Raw genomic sequence first — 22630 nt, 5'->3', positions numbered from 1 at the left:
GGAAGGCGTGTTAGCCTGATGCTAGGTGTGGAGCTAAATGAGCCATTCTCTGTCTTCTGTGTTTTTTTTTCCTCCACCAAAGTCTCTGTCTGCTTCCCTCTCTCTGTTTCCTGCGTACACGCTGTCTGTTGTTGTTGCGAGCTTCTGCTTCAGGCAAGAGGAAGTCAGGTTGTGGGGGGATGGGGTGGAGCGTGTGTTTCCATAGAGACTACAAGGCATCAGCATTATCAACCCCAGGTCTGACCCAGATTTTTTTTCTCCTCCAACAAGTGTAAGCCCCGCCCCCTCCACTTCTCCCCACTGTAACTCTGTTTTGGTGCAGTCAGTGATTTTTTTTTTAAGGCAGTAATGGGAGCATGAGCAGTCGAGCACTTAAAGGATCCATTCTCCAACCAGCCTTATCCAAGCACAGTGGGAGATACCCTGCAAAATCCATAATCCTCATCTTTAAAGAGGACTAGCAATATGGCTAATGCTCTAAGTATTGACCCCCTCCCCCCAAATAAACCCCCACTTTATAGGGAGCAGCCAATACCAGCTAGTTATTTACATGGTAACCCTTCACTACTGATCCTCAGAGCACAGCAGTCCTTATTTTGGATTTAAGTCAGCTTGAGATAATAGGACTAGTAATCTGTGTTTACATGCATGCATTAGCTCATACGAGCATGTGAACTGTGCACACTTTAGTCTGAAGTAGATCGTCACCCTATTAAAATAACGTCCCAAGTCATTTTTTCTTGCTTCTCCAGGTCTTGTTTGCTGCTTTTTTATTGAACTTAACCCATTTCCAACATCCAGTTTTGATTTGATTTGACTGAGTTATTTATCTCAAACATTTGCAGATTGCAAGTAGAAAACAAACCACACACTTTGTTGCCCAAGAGCGCCAATCCTAAGAGTAATGAATATGAATATGTATTCATTCCTAGAATGTTTGAGAAGGGACAGGAGGAAGCTACAGCATATATGACCCTGCCCCGACTCACTGAAGCACATTAATGTTAAGCCGCGTTTCCATCAAGCAGATCGGTTCGGTTCATCTTGGTATGGCGTGCTTGCATTTTGTGGCGTTTCCACTGACTGATCCTGGAACAGATCTCCAAATAACTGAGATGAGCCGTCCCACTTTTTGGGACCCTTTCGTATGGGTGCTGAACCGATCCGCTCTCAGAAGGTGGAGCTACAACACTGCAGACCGTTGATTGGTCGAAAGAATCGTCACTTACCGTGCAACAGCGGCTGCATTTCTCCTGGCGGCACACTGTCTTCTCTGAAACAAAGCTTGATTGCACTTTGTATCAAAGAGCTACATGCCAATCACAGAGAGGATAAAATGCTGCATGTCTTCCATCTGTGCTCTTTGTTTACTGTGTCGAGTTTTTCTTCGTTGGATTTATTAGCGGGGTAAACTGTGTCGCGCTGCTAAGTCGTCAGGCTATTGTTTAACAGCTGCGGCTTTCGGCATCCAGCTTAAACGCCGCCCACCACGAGTGGGCACAGTTTGCTGTGGAAACGCAAACAGGATCAGGCTTAACTATACCAAACTATGCCAAACCAGACTGAACCGAACCAGACTGCTTGGTGGAAACGCGGCTTAATTAAACAGAGAATAACTTTTATACAGAGTAAATGCAACTTACAAACAACACAAAGAAGAAAAAAATGTGAAACACATTGATGTAAATCAACAAAGAATAACTCTTACACAGAGTAACTACCATTTACAAGCGAATCAACCCTTACAAGAATCGGTTGATACCTCTTGTTGTGTACAACACATACGATAAGAAAAGTACACATCCTCCAACAAATGAAGAAGCAAAAACCAATGAAGATTACAAATTTACTATTTAACCTACAGATCCATTTCCAGAAATCTGTACTGCTGAATTAATATCTGCTTCTAGGAGGACTTGAAAGAAATCTCAAGAGATTCAGGAGTTTTCACAGCTTTTTGAAACCTGACCATTAACCGTCCTTTAATTCCATAAAACAAACTCAAAATGTTAATAACTCCAAACTAAACTGAACAAATGTCAGGCCAATCATACACTGAGTTGGCATACTCATACACCTCCGTTAAAACTTTGAGGGGTATTATTGCCTTGTGCTCATTAATGTTTGGTGACAGAAATAAGTGGGCTAGCCAGGAATAGGTAGCTAGTAAGAAGTAGCTAAATTTATACTTAAACTTTAACTTGTGAAATTTAGACTAAATTCCCAACATTATACCCTAGCCTTTATGATAGTGAACATAATCACTTACCAGTAGAAACTAATTCAAGAAGCATGTTTACAGCTTCTTCTGCACTTAAGTTTCGGTTTCTTCTTGAAGCAGCCGCCATCATGAAAGCTCATTAAAGCGCCCAAATTCACACATTTAATCCTAAATAATCCAAAATTTTGACTTAGGCTGGAAATAAAATGGCCTAAGTCACCCTCTTGACAGAGCATGATCCTTTTAGCTAAAGATTTTACCTGAGATGGTCAGCGTTATCCAGAGGTGATTTAAGCCAAAAACTTCTTTTCGTCAAAAAATGACTTAGGCCATTATTTTAATAGGGTGAAGACATATATGTTGACTTGTAAAAAAACTGATTAAGCTCAATATTTTTGTCCTTTTAGTAATTTTCTGACATAAAAATCAGACTTCCTGAATTTAAAATTGATCTGTAGTTGTCAAAAAGTCACTTGAACGATGCTGGTAAGTGTGCAAGTTGCTCACTTCTGGTTTGACTGAAACAATACATTTGGTCTTGAAATATGAAGCTTTTGCAGAAGTGTTAAAAACTTCCTTTCTTTGAACATCCACTTTAGTGGGGCTGCAGAAGCACCACAAACCACACACTCAGTCACACTCAAGCATGTGTAATCAGAGATTTGAACACACACACACACACATACACACATCCCATAGTTTAGGTATTGAGCAGCTGCGAACAGTATGTTTGACTAAAGAGACAGAGGCAGACACATTTCTGTGTCAGGTTTGCTATTGTTGAACTTCAGGTCTCACAGATGGTGCGGATGTTTTCAGCCCCAGCCTGAAGACCCCGTGTCAAACTGACACACACACATGTGCACGGACATTGGCAAATCGCCACAAACAGGCAAGAAGTGGGACATCAGGACAGCTTGAGTCAGAGGGTTTTCCTGTGCTCCTGACACACAGACCTTCTTCAGTGTCTCTGTGCTCTCTGACCATTCTTCAGGACTAGTTATCCTCTATAATCAACTTAGCTCATGAAAGCAGGTTTAATCTAACAGGCTCACTTTAACCTGAGGAAGAGCAGAGCTGCTGGAGCTGACAAAGTAATCAAATTAGCCCTTTGATCTGCTCCTCTTTACTGTCATTAGTGTTGTTGGGAGACTTTTGCTTCTGTTCTTAAAAACACCAGACTTCCTCAGGAAAGAGCAACAAGTGAGCTGACAAACTTTATAACCGTGCTGTCTCCTTTAGAGGTTCAAGCATTACAGCCCTGGTTTCGCTAATGCTGCCTCTGTGAGTTGATTGAATCAATAAGACAGCGGTCAGGATGATTGGAAACTATTTTCAGAATTGATTCATTTTGCAAGCAAAACTCTGAAAAGAGGGATTTTTCATACATTAAAGAGGCTGTGAGGAGTTTCTAAGTGATCTCTTCTAGATACATGCCTGATCGTTATCCACACTTTAAAACTAGATTGCCAGCGCCAATTTAGGTTATTTTGAAATGCTACTTCATAGCTTCCTGATCGGGTTGAGAAATATGGGATCTAAGTCTCTATGACAACACCACACCAGCTGACAAAGTTTGGTAGTGAGAAGAGAGATCCGTGTTTTTCTCTACTTAAAACGATTTCTGTGATTAATTTTGTAGTGATGGTGGATACTGGAGCCTAACTGTCAGACAGAAAAATGACAGAAGAGAAGAAGAAAGATAAACAGGAGAGAGATAGAGCACGAGCTAAAGGCTAAAAGGGCTAAACTGTTTGTGCTAATGTTCATTCCAACTCACAGCTAGCAGTTATTCTGCAGTGGTCTGTTCAAACTTGAGAGTCTATCAATAAAATGAAGAGTGAGGTTACGTTTGCTCTGATTGGTAGATGACTGGCAGGACATAACCAGGATTCACTAACGTTATACGTTATAGATACATCTCACAGCACCATGCTGCCAGTAACATATGGGCGGCTACTAACCTACTGTACGAACTGATAGTTTGCTTGTTGTCACGTTAGCCTACAGATATGTCCTAGCACCAGGCTGCTAGTTGCGCTACACATAGCTGGCTATTGACGTACGATAAGGACTTACGTTTGCTTGTTGTCACGTTTCAAGCAACAGCGCTACGTAAAGGCTGTGTTATGCTTACCGCGTGAACGTGGTGCGCGGAAGTGATACACACACTGCAGGGGGTGGTGTACCACAAACATACATCTACCAGAGTACTAAATGAGAGTTGAAGAAGTTTGCCTTTGTTTACAACACATTTGCATATTTGTCACACCATGAATTATTTACAACTGGGTTATCACAGTGATCTCTGTGTGAAGAGTCATACAGATGCCTGTATTTCTGCACTTCAACCACTAGGAGATCCCGTTCTTCTGCCATCTTGTCTGCTGATCTGTGTTCGGCATGTTAGAAATTTTAAGGTGTGCATGGCGAGGAAATTTGCCGTATGAAAAGGACTACTCAAGGGGGTGTAGGTGCCAAAATGACATCATTTGTCTACACAAAGCCACATGGACCCCACGGATGTGTCAAGCATAAATCAGCCTTAACTGTACAGATAAATACCTTACCTTGTTGCATTGTATCCGGTAAAAAGTTGGCTTGAACACAGAAAATTTGTTCCAAAAGAAACACACTCCTGGTTAGAAGTCCCATTTTCATCACAGGGTGTGTATGAGACTCCCCTTAGCATCTTTAAAGAAACATTTTATCAAACCAAATTTCCCGAGGATAGTTTCATACTTAAAATTGGGGCCAGTTTCAGCCTTTATCTTCCTGCTTTAAGAGGCCACATTGCTGCTTAGAAAATGGCTAAAAAAAGGAGTGTCCCATTTAGAGCGTAGTAATCATTGATAAACCCCTTTGGCATAAAGGATGTTCAGAAGCTGACATCCAATTCAGTTCAACTCAATGCAAAGTTTCAGAAATAAAATCGCTAAGCACAAGAGGTTAAATCTATCAGATAATTGAAAAGCTTAAAAACATACAGCCTTAGCCGACCGACAACAACAGTAAAAGGTTTGAAGCCATAAAATGTCAGATATCTGCTATAACAACTGTTTTAATCACTCCAATCCTTGAGTTTAGTACCATCTATCACTATGACTCTGATTTGTACTATTTCTACCCTCCTGCCAACCACACTTTGCACTAATCCACCAATAATCCTCTCCCCCTGAATTGGTGTAAACATGCACAATGCTTCAGTCTAGTCATAGTAGGGTGATGCATTAATTCCTCCTCCTCCTCCCCCAAATCCCAGTCTGGCATAATCCATAACACAGTGGGAATAAAGTCCTGCGAACAAAGGAAACCAGAGGAGTGAGGGTGAAAGAATGTGTCTGTCTCTGCCGTGGTTATGGCGGTTAAAGTCTCACCTGGTGTGTAGCTCTCAAAGAGTACAAAGAGACAGAAGTAATCACCAGACACAGACACGCGTGCTTGTTTAATCCCTTTAATTAGGAATAAACTACTGGCCTATTTTTGTGTGATTTTTTTTAATTTATCGAGGTTAGTGGGCAAACAGAGTCTGGCATTTGACATCTGACTGAGTGAGTGGGAACCAGACCTATAATTAGAGACAGAGTGAGAAGGACAAGATAGACAGATCTGCCTAGCAACAGTGCAAACACCACAAGGGAGGAGATGCGTAGGGGTGGGGGGTTGTAGAGGAGCAGATCTGGATGGAGCGCAGACACATTGCATGGATTTTGTCCTTGAACACATGCATCAGATATTTTATCACTTATTTGAACACGTAACCACGGCGATCTGTATTTCCCATCTGTGTCCAACAAGGGAGCAGGGTACTGTTGCTAGTTTTTTGCATTTATTCTCTGTAAATGTTTCATTAAACAGACATCTTTATTAGTAAGTTAATGGAAACACACACATCAGTAAAGGGTATAAAACAGCTTCCTTAAAGAGGGGATATTATGCTATCTTTTATGTCGAATATGGATATAAAGTAACTATGCTGGACGTAGATTAAATATGTAAATTTGAACTGCTACATGTTCATATGTTGTAAAAATCTCTGAATCTGTCTGTCAGCTGCTCAAAACAGTTAAAAAATGCATAAAATCTTTACTGGATTTTTACAAGACTTGCTGAAATGATGAAGTCTAGGGCTGCAACCAACAATTATTTTAGTAATCGATTACTTTGACGATTAAATTTACGATTAATCGATTAATCGATTAATCGATTAATCGATTAATCGTAAAATAAAGAATGAGAATCCGTATTAGTTAAACTTGCAAAAACCAAACATATATTGTTATTTTAGTTGATGACTATTGTTTGACTATTGTTTTTATATTCAAAGAAACAACATATATGAGCATAGTTAAAGCTGATCAGATGCTACATTTATAAAGTTAAACAAACAACATGAATTTATTGTCACTTAAAGAATCAACAGTTCGGGCAAAATAACAGAAAAAATATTGTTATGTCATCATATTAAGAACTTAGTGGGCCAAAAAGGTAAATGAATAAAAATGTGTCCTCAGTCTTTTCACCTGCAGGTCAAACAGTTCAACCCCTTGCGCTACCACTATCTGTAGCAGCTAACGCTAATGTTAGTTTAATGAACTCCTTGTGGTTTTCAAACAGGGTGATGATTTAATGGAAAGACAAAACAAATCCTGAAAGACACACCATGCATTTCACAACATATAAAAAGAGTGTATGTGGGATTTTGTAGCTCCTCACTTTGCGGTTGAGCTCCCAGCTCGTCATTGATGAGCATGTTTGTGTTTTAGAGCTGGATCATTGCAGTTGCACTGCCGTGCCATCAAAGGTCATTTTATCAAATGTTGCAACTTAAACTCACCTGCCGGCTCGGCTTCGTCTCTGCCACGCTGATCTGTTTACATGTGACGCATACAGCCCTGCAGCCCAGATAATCTACACTCCAGTCCAGTAGGTGGCGTTAATGCACCTTCAGCTAGTTGCCAACCGCTAAATAATTCGTCACAAAGGAAGAAGACATATAAACAGAAGACAAATCTTCATCGTTGCAGCCCTAATGAAGTCTTTACATAAGGATCTCGTAATTGGTTCATGACATGTTGAAGGGGCGGGCCTCAAACACCAAGGTCCCTAAGAGCACTCAAGAGGACTGTCCAATCAGAGATAAGGGGGTTGGTGGAGCAGGGGGGCCTGAAAGAGTATTTTCTAAAACATCAGTGTGAAAATTAAAATTGTATATATTTCTTTAAGCTGTTAATCAGTTAAAGCTACTAAGGGGTACAAGAGAGACAATTCAAAGCCTTTAAAAAGCACAATACCCCAGCTTTAAGTGCCAAAAGATTGCACCATCTCTTTTTTTTTGTGCCAATTTTACCTGCCGTATCCACACCAGATGCTCATCCCTACTCTTATTCTGAAAATTTACCAGTGGGACAGTAAATTTGACCCTTAATTAAAGGTAGTGACACACATTAAAGCTGAGCACTAGAAAAAAACACAGATATTTTTGTGAACTCCAAAAAGAAAAATAAGGATGTTTCCTGCAACTAAAAAAAAAACGAAAGAAAGGAAAAAGAAGAATAAACATTTTGTGTATTTCCCCAAGTTGAAAAGTTCAATTTTAATGACAAACCAACCACTAACTGCTTCAGAGATGCTCAGTCCAACCTCTGTTTTCAGAAAAGTCATATAAATTGTTTACTTGTCCTCTTGACAGACCTGAGGAAACACGAATCTTTACTCTAGTTAAATGTTTATAGACACTTCTTTGTGGCTGAAAGGTTTGTTTTGGGCTCAGATATCTCGATTTTGTCTCAGAATGTTGTTGTTGTTATATGGTTAAAAAGCCTTTACCCCCATAGAGCCGGGAAGCAAGAGTTAAACCTTAATCTGTCACTAAAAGACGACGAAAGATGACGAAAACAAAACGTGAAACAAAAATGATCCCATTGCTTTTGGTCTTGATAACCTCAGTTTTTTACAAACTGCTCCTAAATTGTTCCCAGGATCCCTGAGGCTGGAGCAAACAACATGCTTCAGATCCATCCACTCACAGAGCAGGTCATTATGTTTTATTGACAGAGTAGCCTCAAACACAGCATCAGCAACATTTGTAGGCGAGTGTCACGCTGTCACGATGAAACAAACCTGACATGTTGAAGTGTTACCTGTCAAAGAACACAGCAGCTGCTCGAAAGAAGAGGAGACACAATCATAACTGTTAAAATATCCAGACACATCCTGTGGATTATTTATCCTAACCCAGCAGCGTGCGTCATTTGACCTGAACTCATCTCGTGCCACGAACGTGCAGCTTGAGTCATAAGAAGGGCAGCGGCAGAATAAGAAAGGCATGCCTGTTTCTGGTGACTGCCTCTGAGTGCTCGCTCCTGGAGGCGATGATTTATGACCTGAAGAGAGGAAGAGGGGGATGAAGAAGAGGGAGGAAAAAAGCACTCTGCTGGATTGAGTGGTGTACTGGATGATCCTTTGGCAGGTCCATCGGGGCAGTGTCAGGGAAATATAATGGGTGATGGTGCACTATCTTGTGTGCTCTCAGGAAAGCTTCTGAAAGACATGTCTGACTAAGCTGAATTCTTTGTTTTCACAGGAATTTATCAAAGAAGTATCAACCCAAGAAGAACTCAAGAGAAGAGGAAGAGAGCAAGTAAGTTGGACAGAGAAAAAATGAAAGGATGCATAGCGTTTTGGGAAAAATCTTGTTGTACAAAAATGTTTACGTCCTTTTCAAACGATGTAACTATCACTGCTCACAAACTTCCATGCATCCTTTACGTTATTGTAGTTAACCAATACATCCACCGGGGGGGGCAGCCCAGAGTCAAAAAATTATGACACCAAAAAACTCAAAAACAAACAAGGCGACTGTGGAGGAGTTTTGCTAATGTACCGCGAGCATTAAAGACCAAAATGGAGGCAGTAGGAGTGGGGCGATATGCTATTCTCATGATTTGATTTTGTTTTGATTTTTAGGGTGATTGGATCTAAATTGTGATTCCTTGATATTTATGATTTATGCAATTTACAGTTTGCCTTTTTAAAACCAGACCATGAAAGAGTTAAATGATGATGATTATGTCTACTGACTTTGTCAGGAGACATATTTTCCCATAAATTGCACATCACGTAAGTCAGAGAGAAACATTTCGCCCTCTGCTGGAGAAAAGTGGAAACTTTTTTCTTATTCAGTTTATAAATAAAGACTGAAATTAAGAATTTGAATTTGAAAAAAAAAAACATTTGACAAAGAATACCAATTTTGATATTGTCAAACAAAAAATCTTGAGATATTGATTTCTGATTTCCCCTCCCACCCCTAGGAGGCAGCGTTGGTTAGGGAGGCTGTTAAATACATTGCAAAAGATCCTTCATTGTTATTTCTTCTTCGTGTTTCACCAAAGCTACGTATTGGATAGACAGTGACACTGCTAGGGATGGGTACCGAATCAGGTACTTTTATAGGTACCGACTGAATTCTGTCAAAAGTACCGGGTACCGATTCATGTAAAATCAAAAGGTACCATGTTTAGGTACCTAGATGCATCTTTGTGACTGTGATGGCATGGATGAGAAGGCAATTTTCCATGGTGGGCATGAACACAGCATTTTAAGGTTATATACTGAAGAATAAGTATGTTAAGTTGATTTTTTTTTTTATATTCTATTATTTAAAAAATTGATATTTTTTACCACATAAGCACAAAAAAGTACCGAAAATTGGTACCGTTGAGTACCGATACCGATTGCCAGGTACCGGGCATCAGGACCGTATCGTTTCAAATGTGAAAGGTACCCATCCCTAGACACTGCCCCCCACTTTTTCTGGTGGTACTGCTCTGATTGGTTCGATTGGTAAATCCTGTACTCTGTTGAGTGATTCTGTTGTAAATGACGAATCATATTTGTTGTATTAAAGTGAGCCCTGTTGGTACCTCCTCAAGGAACACTCACTTTACCGTCATAGCTTTTCAAAGAGAAGTAGTCCAACACAGCGGACATGTTTGCAACTTGGTTTGATTTACAGCAGGTGTAAAGCAGGACAGTGCTAAAGACACATGAAAACTGGATCGGTCCTGATCACATAATGAAATCCGATGCCATCTGATCCTCCCAAAATAGCCACATTGAGTGCCGATACCGATCAGTGTTTCAGATCGGGACATCCCTAGACAGAAGGCTCCATCCAGATCCAGACCAAACCGGTATGGACAACCGTCAAACTCAAAGTTGTAGTCTGAAGACAGTAGACGAGCTGACTTTATGATAACACTGGCGATGGATGAAAAAATATAGCTGAATTGAGCGATTTTGCAGAGATTATGTTCCGCGCTGAAGCTCCCTTGCCGTGGCCCCCGCTAAGTGCGTCTAAAATCGGTTGGATCTAAATAACTTCTGAAGGACTCTGAGCTGCACAATGTTTGTCTGAGTGAGTATATGAGCATGCACACACCTATAAATAAGGTCCAGGTGTCAAAAAACCGGAGTTTCCCTTTAAATCCCAAGTTTTAGAGGTGGCAGTAGGCAAAGTTTTTGTGGTCAGAGAGAATTTTATGAAATAGGATTCAGATAAATCCTTAAATGTTGAACTATTCCTTTAATTTCTCTTGTTTTGAGTCATTTTCTTCTGTCTTGACTGTCACTGTCTGGTGTCTACCCAGGTACACCTTCTGTCGAGCCTTCCTGACGACGCTCAATGAATTAAACGACTATGCGGGTCAGCATGAAGTCATAGCAGAGAACTTGACGGCTCAAATCATCAGCGAGCTTTCGCGCTATCTACAGGAGATCAAGGCAGAGAGGAAATCGGTAAGATCACTTTTTTTACTTTATCTGTTTTGTGCTGGGATTAACATTCACTGTAGTGAGTAGGAAAAGGGCTCTGCAACCTGCTCTCGCTGCGTACTCTGTTCAGCGCCAACTGAGGTCACCGCTGAGCAAATATAGAAACACCCAAAGGCTCCCCAGAAGAGCGAAACGTGACCGAGGAGTCCTTTTTATGGAGCAGAGTCCTCCCCTCTGGATCATTTCCTGCGTATTTCTCTCTGTTCAAACCGGCTTACAGAGAAATGGTGAACCACACGCTGTCCTTAAATGATGAAGTCACTTTTCATGCAGCACATGATTCAGAGATAACAGAGTGGTGCATGTGAAATTTAAAGAGCTGGTGGATGAGGAGGGAGAGAAACTAACAAGCTGGAAGAAATGACTCGCTTGAAAGTCTGTCATGGATTGTTGTGTCATGGAAGTCCAGCTGAGGGAACTGGAGTGGAAAACCAGAAACCAGAAGGCCGCTCAAAGGCACAGCGCCCCTGCTTTTTTAGAGGAGATGCTTCTTTTGTGACTACAGGAAGTAGAGATATATTCTGATTTAAGATGCAGTTTTAAGGGGATTTCCAGAGCTTCAAACCCCTGCAGACCTGGTTTCCCCCGTGGCGCTGATTCAGTCTCATTTGGCGTATTATCCTCCCTCTGTGGCGTTAAGATAGACTCTGTCTGCAGGATGCTCCCCTGACATCTCTCTTCCTCTTCATTTCTCTGCACACTTCCTCCTCTTTTCCTCTTTTCTTCTGCTACAAGCCTCTCATTCTCTCTTCATAGAGAATCCCCCTGTTTTCAGCTGCTCGTATCATGAAATTGTCATGTGTTTGCCTCTCTTAAATAAGCTGTGTGTGAGGGGGGATTTCCCTTTGTACCACGGGCTGATAAAATCCAGTATCTGTTCAGAACAGAGGATCATTTTATCAAACGTTAATCAGATCTGAATCAGAACAGTGTCTTGTAGAGTGAATACCCTCATTATGCTTTTATTACCCACAAACTTGTGCTTTTAACACTCATGAATCATAGAAAACGATACTCTTTGAGTTGTTCATGTGCTGGAAGGGGTTGTAAAACTAAAGGTCACTTTGTGAGTCTGTCCTGAAGAAAGAAAACTCCACAATATTCAAACTTCAGACTTAGTTTTGCATAACTTAGAAACTTGGTTATCTTCTGGCGGCTGTGGCCCCACCTATCCTCTAGGAGTTATTCTTTCATCTGTTTTCGAAACCCTCTCAATTCTTGCAGAATCAGACCCATGTCGGTCATTTCTCCAACATAGCTTGCTGAACTCCTCGCACTGTTAGCTAGCTACTTTTAGCTTAGGTTGTTGCGTCTTGTTTCCTTCCCGACTCCTGTTTCTTTTTCTATCGTTTACTGCTCAGTACCTTGTAAGCTTTTATTTAGAAAGTTCTTCTTTGGTTTTATGGGAGTATTACTCTAATTACTCTGGTTCAGTCGGGAGCTCTTCCCCTTTGTGGCCGTCATGGTGGTGTCTGACTGGAAGTCCTCGGTTTTGCATAACTTGTGGTCTTCGAGATTTATCAGTGGATTGCTTCAACCTGCTGAGAAATGAACACAAACTAAAGTTCCTTATTTTGTCACTTGCAGGCATTATTTGCATCCAATATATTGTATTTGGTGGTATCACTCCGTTCTGGGTGTGTCCTGCTCTTCCACATGCCCATGGAAGGCCAAAGTGTAATATGGGGAGGCCACACCTCCCCTTTCTTTCATGTGAATACATGAACAGCCATTGCAGGGAAAGCAGCAGCAAAAATTAGCAAAATCTACGCCGGTAAAATTAGACATTGTATGAAAGGAGGAGCTGGGGTGGAGGTGTGTCCCACCCTGCTAAGTGATTTGCAGGAAGACCAGAAGAGTAAGCAGTAGGGTTGGAATAAAAAAAACAATGTATTGAAGTAATTTTTTGACAATTTTAAATTGTGATGTTTTTGTTCAAAAGTAGTTTTTCTTAAATTTAAGTCCTTCATTTCAGTCTTTATTTATAAACTAGGTTGGAAAAAAAGTTGAGATGTCAGATCCCCTGAATGAATCCTGAAACTGGACTCGCAGTCAAAGTCCCAGCCCTGATAAACAGGCTAAACCTGAACCAACGCTTTGCTCAGTTTTTGCTCTTTAAAACACGAGACTTGCTAATCTACCTCTAACTGGACTTCCTGTTTTGTTTGTTAATGGCTTTGTGTTTTAAGGATGAGCTCTGATTATGGATGGGTACCAAATTAGGTACTTTTAAAGGTACCGACAAAATCCCGTTTGTAGTACCGAGTTCTGATTCACGTAAAATCAAAAGGTACCATGTTTAGGTACCTAAACACATCCTTGTGACTCTAAGTAGTAGCCGCTTTTCCATGCTGGACATGAACAGAGCATTGCAAGTTTATAAATTGAAGAATGATTCTGAATTGTCTGAATTGAAGAACTGTTGAGTACTGATAGCGGGGCATCCTCGTCCCAGAGGTCACAGGTTCAGCTCATTAACTGCTCCGCCATTTACCATTGTACGGTTTTGAAGCCAAAATACCCCTGTCACAGGCGCCGCCATTGTAGCAGTGGTGTAGCCAGAGTCTGCGCAGTAGGGACGATGAGGGATTCTGGGAGACTTGAGTGGAGCTGGGTGACAATAATAGTCGTTATTTTTTTTCTTATGAGAGTCTAATCACTTCTTGACTCTACCTCCGAACATGTTTTACAATCCCCCCAAAAAATACACAAGAACGTCAGCTGTCAATCATCGTTAAACGTTACGTAAAGCCTTGTTATTTAACCTTGTATAAGTAATGAAAACGAAACTTTTCAGAAAAAAAGAGGACTTGAATACAACGCAGCCAAATGATATCTTCAAATCACCGCAACAATCAGACGTGAGAAACATTTCTAAGAGGTGTATTATTTTTTTAAAGTTTGACCACAGCCCATCTGGAATGACTGGGGAGATGGATTTTTTAACCTATACTGCAGCCAGCCACCAGGGGGAACAGTTTTTGTGGAGACCTCACTTCGAGCCAAGGAAGATGACGTCCATTTTTTTACAGTCTATGGTTCAGCTCCCACCCAGGACCCTTTGCTACATGTCTCCCACTTTCTACTCCCCAAACTTCTCATCTCTTTTTGGCTAACAGACTTCGACTTCAACATTTTTATTAATTCGTTATCTAGACTAGAAACAGAATAGAGCCTGGATTTGAAATGAAGGAGAACTCCCTTCAACATGAGCAGAATCAAACTATCCTCTGTTTTCCCTCTTCTGTTGTTGGTTCATTAAATTGGTCTTCATTTCAGACTAAGCTGTTCAAGCAGACCAAGACAGCAGGATTAGAACAGGAGGGTCAGGGTCTCCCACTCCTGTATTTACAGGAAGCTTATTGGACAGGTGAAATCCCCACGACAAACCAGGAGGAACAGAAGAATAATACCTCATTAGTTTCTCATGTAGGGTTTGTTACGCAACTGTACCCGGCTTGTTTTTTTACCGTTTCCCTGAGTGAACCCCTGGTTAAGCTCTGCTCAGGGTGGCAAAGAGGTGAGGCCAAGAATGCCGTCTTAAAGGATTTTTACCCAATATGAGCCCAGAGTTGTTTTTGAAGAAAAAGGAACCTGGCTGTACGAGTCATGCTTTTCAATGCAAAGTGTTTCATGACGGCTCTTTTGATTAGATTTGAGCTGTTGCTGTGGGTTAATATGGGATGAAGAGCCTAAGCCTCAGTAGTCTGTCATTGTGCTGAGGAATCATAATAAGGTGTTTGGTCAGCACAGGCCAAGGCTAAGGTATCATCTCTACATTCCTGAGCTGGCTGTAACACTGATAAATGTGACTGTATTCACCACATGTATCAACACGTGTTACTAAAGTGATCTGAGCGTCCTCCTCTGCACCCACAGCGCAGCTCATAACTTCATCCGCCAGAGGAAGGCGTCTTGTGACATTGTGGCATGTTCAACCAGCCAGCGAAAAAGAAAAAAGGACACATCTTACTCAGCCGGCTGTCTGTGGAAATAAGCGTTACATTTACTGGAAAGTCAGCAGAAAAGCTTAATACTCGATAAAACCTGTTAAGGTGGGTTTTCATTCATCTCCTGGAGGTCAAGAGGAAAATGGTGTAAGAGCGAAGGAACAGCACGTCTCTCTGGAGAGGCCTCACATGCCCTCGTGTGTTGAGTAAACAGACAAACAGGAGACACGGAGGAAAAGTCAAGTGGTGGATTTTCTGTCCAGAGCACGATATTACTCTGAATGAATGGATGCCTAACGCTTTTGACATGAGGAGAAAAAGTCTGAAGAGGTTTTAACGACGCTCTGGTCTCTACTTTCTCTGTGATCTGTGGTTATATATAGAGTCCTATGATTGTATGTGTGCTGACAACTGTGCAGGACTGCAGGTGCACATACCTATGAACCAAGTCACGTCAATGAATGACTAAGAGATCACCCAGTGTGGAAACGTGTGTGTGTGAGTGTGTGTACATTGGTACGTCTGTTTTGGGGTTTAGTTTTTGTTCTTCTGGCCGGCAACGGGAGGTGATTTTTGTTCTTGTATTTCTTTAAAAGCCGTCCGGCAGAAAATGTAACAAACACAACAGTCATCCCCCTTGTAACACACGGTGGTAGCATTTTCGATTGGACCAACGCAAAACTGTAAATTAGCGGGGTGAAGCGGGTCTGGCGTTGCCACTGCCAGCTGATCAGAGCAGAGCAGAGCCGACCCATTCCAACCAGCAGCGTTCAGTCATTAGCCAGGATAGGCACAGACTAATCAGAGTTATTCAGCTGACGTCTCCCACTGTGGTAAACAAAATCATTACCTGTTCAACAGAAACTCAGCTGTCTCTGCGTCAGTCTTCAGTCTCAAATCCCTCTGCAGCTTTTTCCACCGGTTGTACATTTCACCAATATTCAGTCTCTGTTGGCACCTGTATCGCTCATAATTCTCCCTTGCTTCAGCCTTTTCCTCAAAACTTTTTTGTTTTCTTCCCTTCCCTGTGGAGGGTAACAGTAACAGCTTCCTGGTTTCGGTCTTCTCTGGCTCCATGACGCTTCGGTAGCTGAGCAGCTAGCTGACGTGAGAGGGGTAGTGGGGAAGGCCGAGGCGAGACCACTGGCGGGACAGTGGATTTTTTTTTTTTTAATGTATCACAATAAACGCAGGGCATCTGAGAGTATGCAAGCTAATTCACCACAAGCCTTTATCCTGGTGCTCCACTTGTTTTTTTTTAAGTAAGAAGTTCCCTTTCCAGAATTGGACGATGTTTAGGGATGGGTACCAAATTAGGTACTTTTATAGGTGCTGATCGAATTCTGGCAAAAGTACCGGGTATCGATTCACGTAAAGTATCCTTCCTAAATGTATCCTTTTGACTGTAAGGGAGGGGAACAGTAGGTGATTTTCTATGCTAGAAATGAGCACAGCATTGAAAGGTTATATACTGAAGAATAATTGTGTTAAATTAAGAAAAAAATAAATTTCATTATTAAACAAATTGATATTTTTTTACCACATAAACACAACGAAGTACCGAAACTTGGTACTGTAGAGTACTGGTACCGATTGCCAGGTACTGGGCATCGGTACTGTATTGTTTCAAATGTGAAAGGTATCCATCCCTAACGATGTTGGCCTTAAAATTTTTTTTATCTGAAATATAAACCATTGTTTGTTGCTTAATATTCAAGGATATGAGCCTAGCTGCCGTGACAGAATTTGACAGAAATCCTCAAGCCTGCTAAATTATGTAGTTTTGTGTTAATTCAAATGTCAGTGATGTGACGTCAAACACTGAGAAAGAGTTGCTATTGACTTCCTTTGTCTTTGTGCCACCCATTGACTGTCTATAGATTGGACAGCGTGGCTCTGCCTTTAAAGACAAAATTTCCCTGTCACAGTTGCTGCCATTGGCAGCCGTTGTGCAGCCAGAGTCTGCGAAGTATCTACCTCCTGACATATTTTACAAAAAAAATACACGTCAGCTGTCAATCATTGTTAAACGTGACGTAAAACCTAATTTTTAATCTCTTATAACTGATGAAAACGAAACTTTTCAGAAAAAAAGGGGACCTGAATTAAGGCTGAAAAATTGGTTGAATTGAAACAGACATCGCAATGTAATAGAAAGCAATTTTCAAATCGCAAAATTAGTTCAAAAAGACTTTGAGACTAATGAATTTATTTATTTTCAGCCCTAACCACTAGGATTCTTATCTGCCTGTGGCGGTCGAGTCAACTTAAAATTGTCTCCTCACCTTCTCTGAGCTCTGCGGTCGGTGCATCTTTATAAATAAATGAGACAAATGTCACAACACCGCTGCTATCGTCACCACCGCTCATGATTTACATTTCTTTGTAACAACTGGTTATTTAAAGCTGCTCTCACCTGCTCCAGTCTGCAAACATTCATGTTGTTCAGCCTACTGGATTAGCATGCTAACAGAGCCTATGCTAACGGAAACTTACAGTTTTTTGCTAAAGAATTGTAGTTTTTTGAGTCTGATGCCAGAATTTGGTGCGGTGCGCCACAGAAAATAAAAAGGAGTTGTTGAATCAGCCACGTCAAACGGAGCTGAAATAGAAAATAAAAAAAGGAATCCTTCAGCTCTCAGATTACAAAGTTTTGTGTGGAGGAAAGCTTATGAGTCACACAGGATCTAAGTCACACACACTCAGCGAGGCCAGAGGGTGTCTGTCTCACATCAACTCTGTCTGGTGAAGGAACGGTACTGGAACAGAGAGAGGCAGATTAGAAAAGTTTTCGCCTTTCTTACGACTCATCGAACGTTTGCATCAGGAGTCCATGGACTCAGTTTTCACTCACTAAACTCACATTATCCAGGTTTGTAATTATATCGTGAGAGTAGGAATATTCTGGTTGGAGTAGAGTTTGTGAGCTCGACCTTCTCAGTTGATAGATTTCAGCTACAGAGGTCCAAGTATTTCCCCACCTGCTTGTTTTCCACGTGTCACAGCTGGTATCAGAGCTGCTCCAGGAGGGGAGGAGGGAGTCTGGACTTTAAGAGAACCAAATGACAAAAACTGAGAGTGTGGATCATCTATTTAATAATAGATTTATTTGTACATTTCATACCAAAGTTATTCTATAATTAGGGGTATATTTCAAATCCACGGGGTAAACTTATCAATTTACTAAATATTGGAGTTCGCAGTTTCTGTGCTGTCCGATTTTTCTCAAATGTCGTTTGCTTCTCAAAATTAACACTAGAATGCATGTTTGTGTTTATTACTCTATACAGATAAAATAATCCACTTTGTGTCGGAGAAATCTGTGTCAACTGTGTTATTAATGAAAAAAACCCTATAAATCAGCAATGGTTTGCTCCAAAGTCACATGGCTTGAATCAAGTGAGGTCCCATCCTTTTTGGTGTGAACCTTGAGAAAAGTGTGTCATGTTTCAGCTCCTCCTCATCAATATTTCATCAGAATGATCGTCTGTACATGGGGTGCATAAATTGTTCGTTACCAACATTTTCTACTGTTCTTACTGAAGATGTTATAAAGACCAAACTGTGAAGAAAAGGAGCAGAAATATGAGCTGATGGAGGTCAGGTGGTGGCATGTTTAGGGTCTGCAGTTAGCACAAGGGACAAAATATGGAGGAAATGTTGACTGTGTTGGCATCACTAAGAGGCCGTTTACACGACAACGGTTTTAGGCTGAAACGCAAAAGTTTTGTTGCGTTTCAGCCTTGCGCTTACACAGAAACGGGGTTTCCACCGACCTGAAATGCAAACTTTTGAAAAAGGCTTTCAGAGTGAGATTTTTCTAAAAGGCTGCTGACGCCGCTGCTGTGTAAACAGCAAGCCGGCGTTTTCAGTGGAAACGCTGACGTCACACTCTGCGTCGCGCAAGCGCATACAACAGGACAACAGTACCGTTGTTGCGACCATCACAAACTACCGTGTTGTGCTTGTGCTGCTGAATCTGCACTTAGTATTCCGCAATACACCAGATGACTGGCTCAACTCTACTTTGGTGGAGATCTACCAAAAGCGGCTTGTGGATCAGACAGTTAATATATTTTTAATATATTTTTTGCAAAAAATAATAATAATATAAAGCAGAAAAAGCACTTTTTTTCACTTTTTTGTATGGAGGGATTATCAGTCATCATAAATGTCATCATAAAGATGCGGACACATCTTTACCATAGAAGCTGCATTTAGCTTCATTCCTTCAGATGAGTTTGAGTTTTTTACAGACTTAATACAAGCTGTTATTAGCATAAAAATGTATGATTGTCCTTTGGTCAGTTTGTTAGAAATGATACCATACAACAGAGGCAACTTCTATCAAGTTTTGACCGTCACAGAGCAACCGGTGTTTTGGAGTTAATAGCGACCATGCTAACTGGTGACTCTCAGTTGACAGTATCAGTGATTAACGGCCGAGAGTCACCAGTTAACAGGGTCACATTTTACACTGAAACACCAGAGACGTCTGTGGGTAAATAATTAACACTAGACGTAGTTTTCTGGTTCTTTAATTATGAACTGGGTCTCAGACTCAGCAGTCTGTGTGCTTTTTTGGTCTGGGAGGGTTTCTGATTTATTGACACACGTTTACATCCTGGTCTGTCACAGTCTGGCAAGTGTCCACGGATGATGCAATCATGAGCATCGTGGGATTTTTCAGCTAAAAATGTCTGTCCACCTAATATCTCTCCTTTTGCTGCTATTTCGCAAACCAAGGAGATGTTTAACATCCATATAAGTGTTGATATTTAGTTTAAAAATGTTTTTTTTGGTGGTTAACTCCTCCACGTCAGTTGACAAACCATTATACTCTGCAGTGCTTCTGCACCCAAGTTGCGCACACACCCGGCGTTGTTGATAAACAAATAATCCCTCTATACCTGAAGAGAAATTTGCTGTATTTAAAGCACCGAATCATGCATCCCTTGTCAACAAGCATGAGTTAATTAAAGAAAGAAAAGTCTTGTGCCACGCTTTTTAAACAAATACAAGATTTGTCGTTTCTTCTAATCTTATCACATTTTCCATTCCCTTTCCTACGTTTGATAAACAAGCTGCAGAACATCTGCATCTTCACCACCTGTGTCACAGATGTGCGTTGACTCACTCTCGTTTTCATCGTGTCAGAAAGTGAAGTCGTTTTATCTCCTCCTTCATCCTCCTGCTAAGATCTCGGTTAATCTGCTGGAGGTGTTTGGGAAAGAGTGTCACTGTAGTTTGTTTATCTTCTCGGTGATTGAAGATTTGTTGATGCAGCCAGCCGGGGATGCGGGATATTTTTCAGATATGTTGTTATGGAGACAAATATTTGGCTGCACAGAAACGGTGATGTCATCCAGGCTGCATCTGTGTGATGTTTCAGAAAGGCTGTAAGGTGTCCTCGCTTTGTCTTATCATCATTTAGCGAGACTTGATCGTATCAAACAGGAAGTGAAGGTCAGGTTTTTAGCAGGAATCAAACCAACCCCCTCAAAATGCCTCGTAACACGTCACTTCAACGGGGGCTCCACACTGTCCCGTTTCTGTTTGAGCTCAAATACTTCCTCTGAAACACTGGAACACTTCCTGTTTCTGCTCTGCTTCCCTTTGGGAAAAGAGAAGTGCGAGTATCTGAGGTGAACCAGACCGCGTTCTCACTTTCTCACTAACTCCTCAGATGAGATTCAGCTTACGGTTCTCGTGAATTTCACCGAGTGGGTTTGTGTGGATGAGAAAATCCACAGAATGCTGAGTTCCTCTACCTCAAGCTTTCAAATCTGTATAAAAGACCCGGTTTGTTATTCAATGGCAGCATCGATATTCAGCTCAGCTACTTCCGCAGCCTCTGTAACCAGGGGTTACCTCATTGATAGTCAAGTTTCTTGTGTGTGTGATTTCCATTTTGAGTTGACTTTTTGGATTCTTTAAAGACTTAAAATTAAAAAAAAACTGAAGCTTTGTGAGGAAGCCAATCAGAGGTGTAAAATTCATCCTCTGTGTTTCCACAGGATCTGGCTGTGCTCCACGTAGCGCTGTGCAGAGATATGCTCTGCCTCTGGGCCCCGTGCCCTGCTCCCCTGCAGGGATATAGGCCAAGTGAGGCGGTTTATAAAACCACACAGTGTGTACTGTGTGTGCTGTATGAGTCCAGACCTGCAGCTGTCACCTAGTCTGGACTTCAATGTCACACTTGCCAAGTCTGTGTCTCCCTCGACTGCGCTGTCTGAGCGCCTGTGGTTTTGTTTTTATCTGATGGTACGCTCACTGGAATCTGAATTCATATCGTATCCTATTTCCTCCTCAGTAACTGAAGCTTTGTTGTGTAGTATCTACTTAAACAGTTGTAACTGTCATCTTCCTGATATTTTACTTCCTTTTTATTCATCGCAGACACAACTGTTGCTTTTTTTTAACTTCATTTTTGTAGTGTAGATTCATTGCTTTACATTTAAACATAACATACAAACCCAGCTTTGGGTATGAAGACAGAATAAGAGGGGAGATATAGGTAGCTATAGGTAGCCGATCCTGAATTAGAATTTGAGATTAGAATAGAAAATACTTTATTTATCCCAGAGGAGAAATTCAGGAGTCACAGCAGCAATCAAGAAAACAAAAGTTTAGAAAGAAAGTGAATAGAGATAGCATAAGAAAATCCATCATTGTCCAGTCAGCCAGCCTCCACCTCCACAGGGTCCAGGACTGAGCTTCTTCAGCAGTCTGTTCAGTCTCTGTCTCCTGGATCCTGTCTGCTCACCGCAGGTGAAGCTCTTCACATGTGGCGTTGGTGTCTGGTGTTAGCTCTGTTAGCCATGTCTGTGACTAGCATGATGCTACTCTGCCTTCTGGTATTCCCTCTGTTGCTGGGTTAGCATGGCTAGCTTGTCCATCTTATTTGAGATAGATCTTACGTTCCTAATAACGATGGATGGAAGGACAGGTCCATGTCGTCACTTCTTAGCTCACACCTGAGAACCAACATGTCATCTTTACCTCCTTCTCCTCACTTTGTGGGAAACATCTGGCCTAGCACCAGTTAGCATTGACACGCTACAGGCTGCTAACAGCTGATTGCACATGTAAACAATGCTGCCATGGTTACATGTAGGATCTCCAGACAAACACAGGACAAAAAATAGTAAAATATATCACTGTAGACAAAACCAGTTTGGTGTCCACGACCAACAAAATAATGATCCACTTCGAATGCAGAGATGAAAAATTAAAAGAAACAAAGGCAGTCGAATAAGAAAAAGTTTGTGGGTGATGATATGCAAGAGAAATGAGGGTAAAACTGTCATGCTTTGAATAATGATGCCAAGAGGTTTACAGTTATTATCTCACAATGTTTACATTCAGACTGTCACTAATGACACAGGCCCGTACCTCCAGATGCTGCCAGTATCTTTTTTTTATAAATACATTCTTTAAAGTTAGGTTTTAGAGTATGTGGAAGTCTTTTATTATTCCTATAGAAGAAGCTTAAAAACCAACAGCTGGGGTGCACATGTGCAGACCTCTGGGGGCCTCAATCTGGTTGATCTTTAATCAAATATACTTAAAGCCATTTGCTTGAGTTTGTACAGATCTGGCACGGTTAAGCTCATGGGTT

General features: G+C 41.3%; 1 protein-coding gene across 22 annotated transcripts in view; it reads left to right on the top strand.

Annotated features, from left to right (window-relative positions):
- fnbp1b (formin binding protein 1b) overlaps positions 1–22630 on the top strand; it is a 106805-nt gene that overhangs the window by 31939 nt on the left and 52236 nt on the right. For all 22 annotated transcript variants that reach the window (XM_074689768.1, XM_074689769.1, XM_074689771.1 and 19 more), the window contains exons 3-4: positions 8808–8864; positions 10876–11023. In XM_074689768.1, coding sequence (XP_074545869.1) covers positions 8808–8864; positions 10876–11023 — 205 coding nt within the window. The remainder of the gene's footprint in view (positions 1–8807; positions 8865–10875; positions 11024–22630) is intronic.

Source organism: Halichoeres trimaculatus, unplaced genomic scaffold (assembly GCF_033239565.1).
Source record: "Halichoeres trimaculatus isolate MK-OKI-2021-1 unplaced genomic scaffold, fHalTri1.1 fHalTri1_scaffold_16, whole genome shotgun sequence".
NCBI classification, from domain to species: Eukaryota; Metazoa; Chordata; class Actinopteri; order Labriformes; family Labridae; genus Halichoeres; species Halichoeres trimaculatus.
The sequence above is the reverse complement of the archived record's forward strand: the minus strand, read 5'-3'. Positions and strand labels throughout refer to the sequence as shown.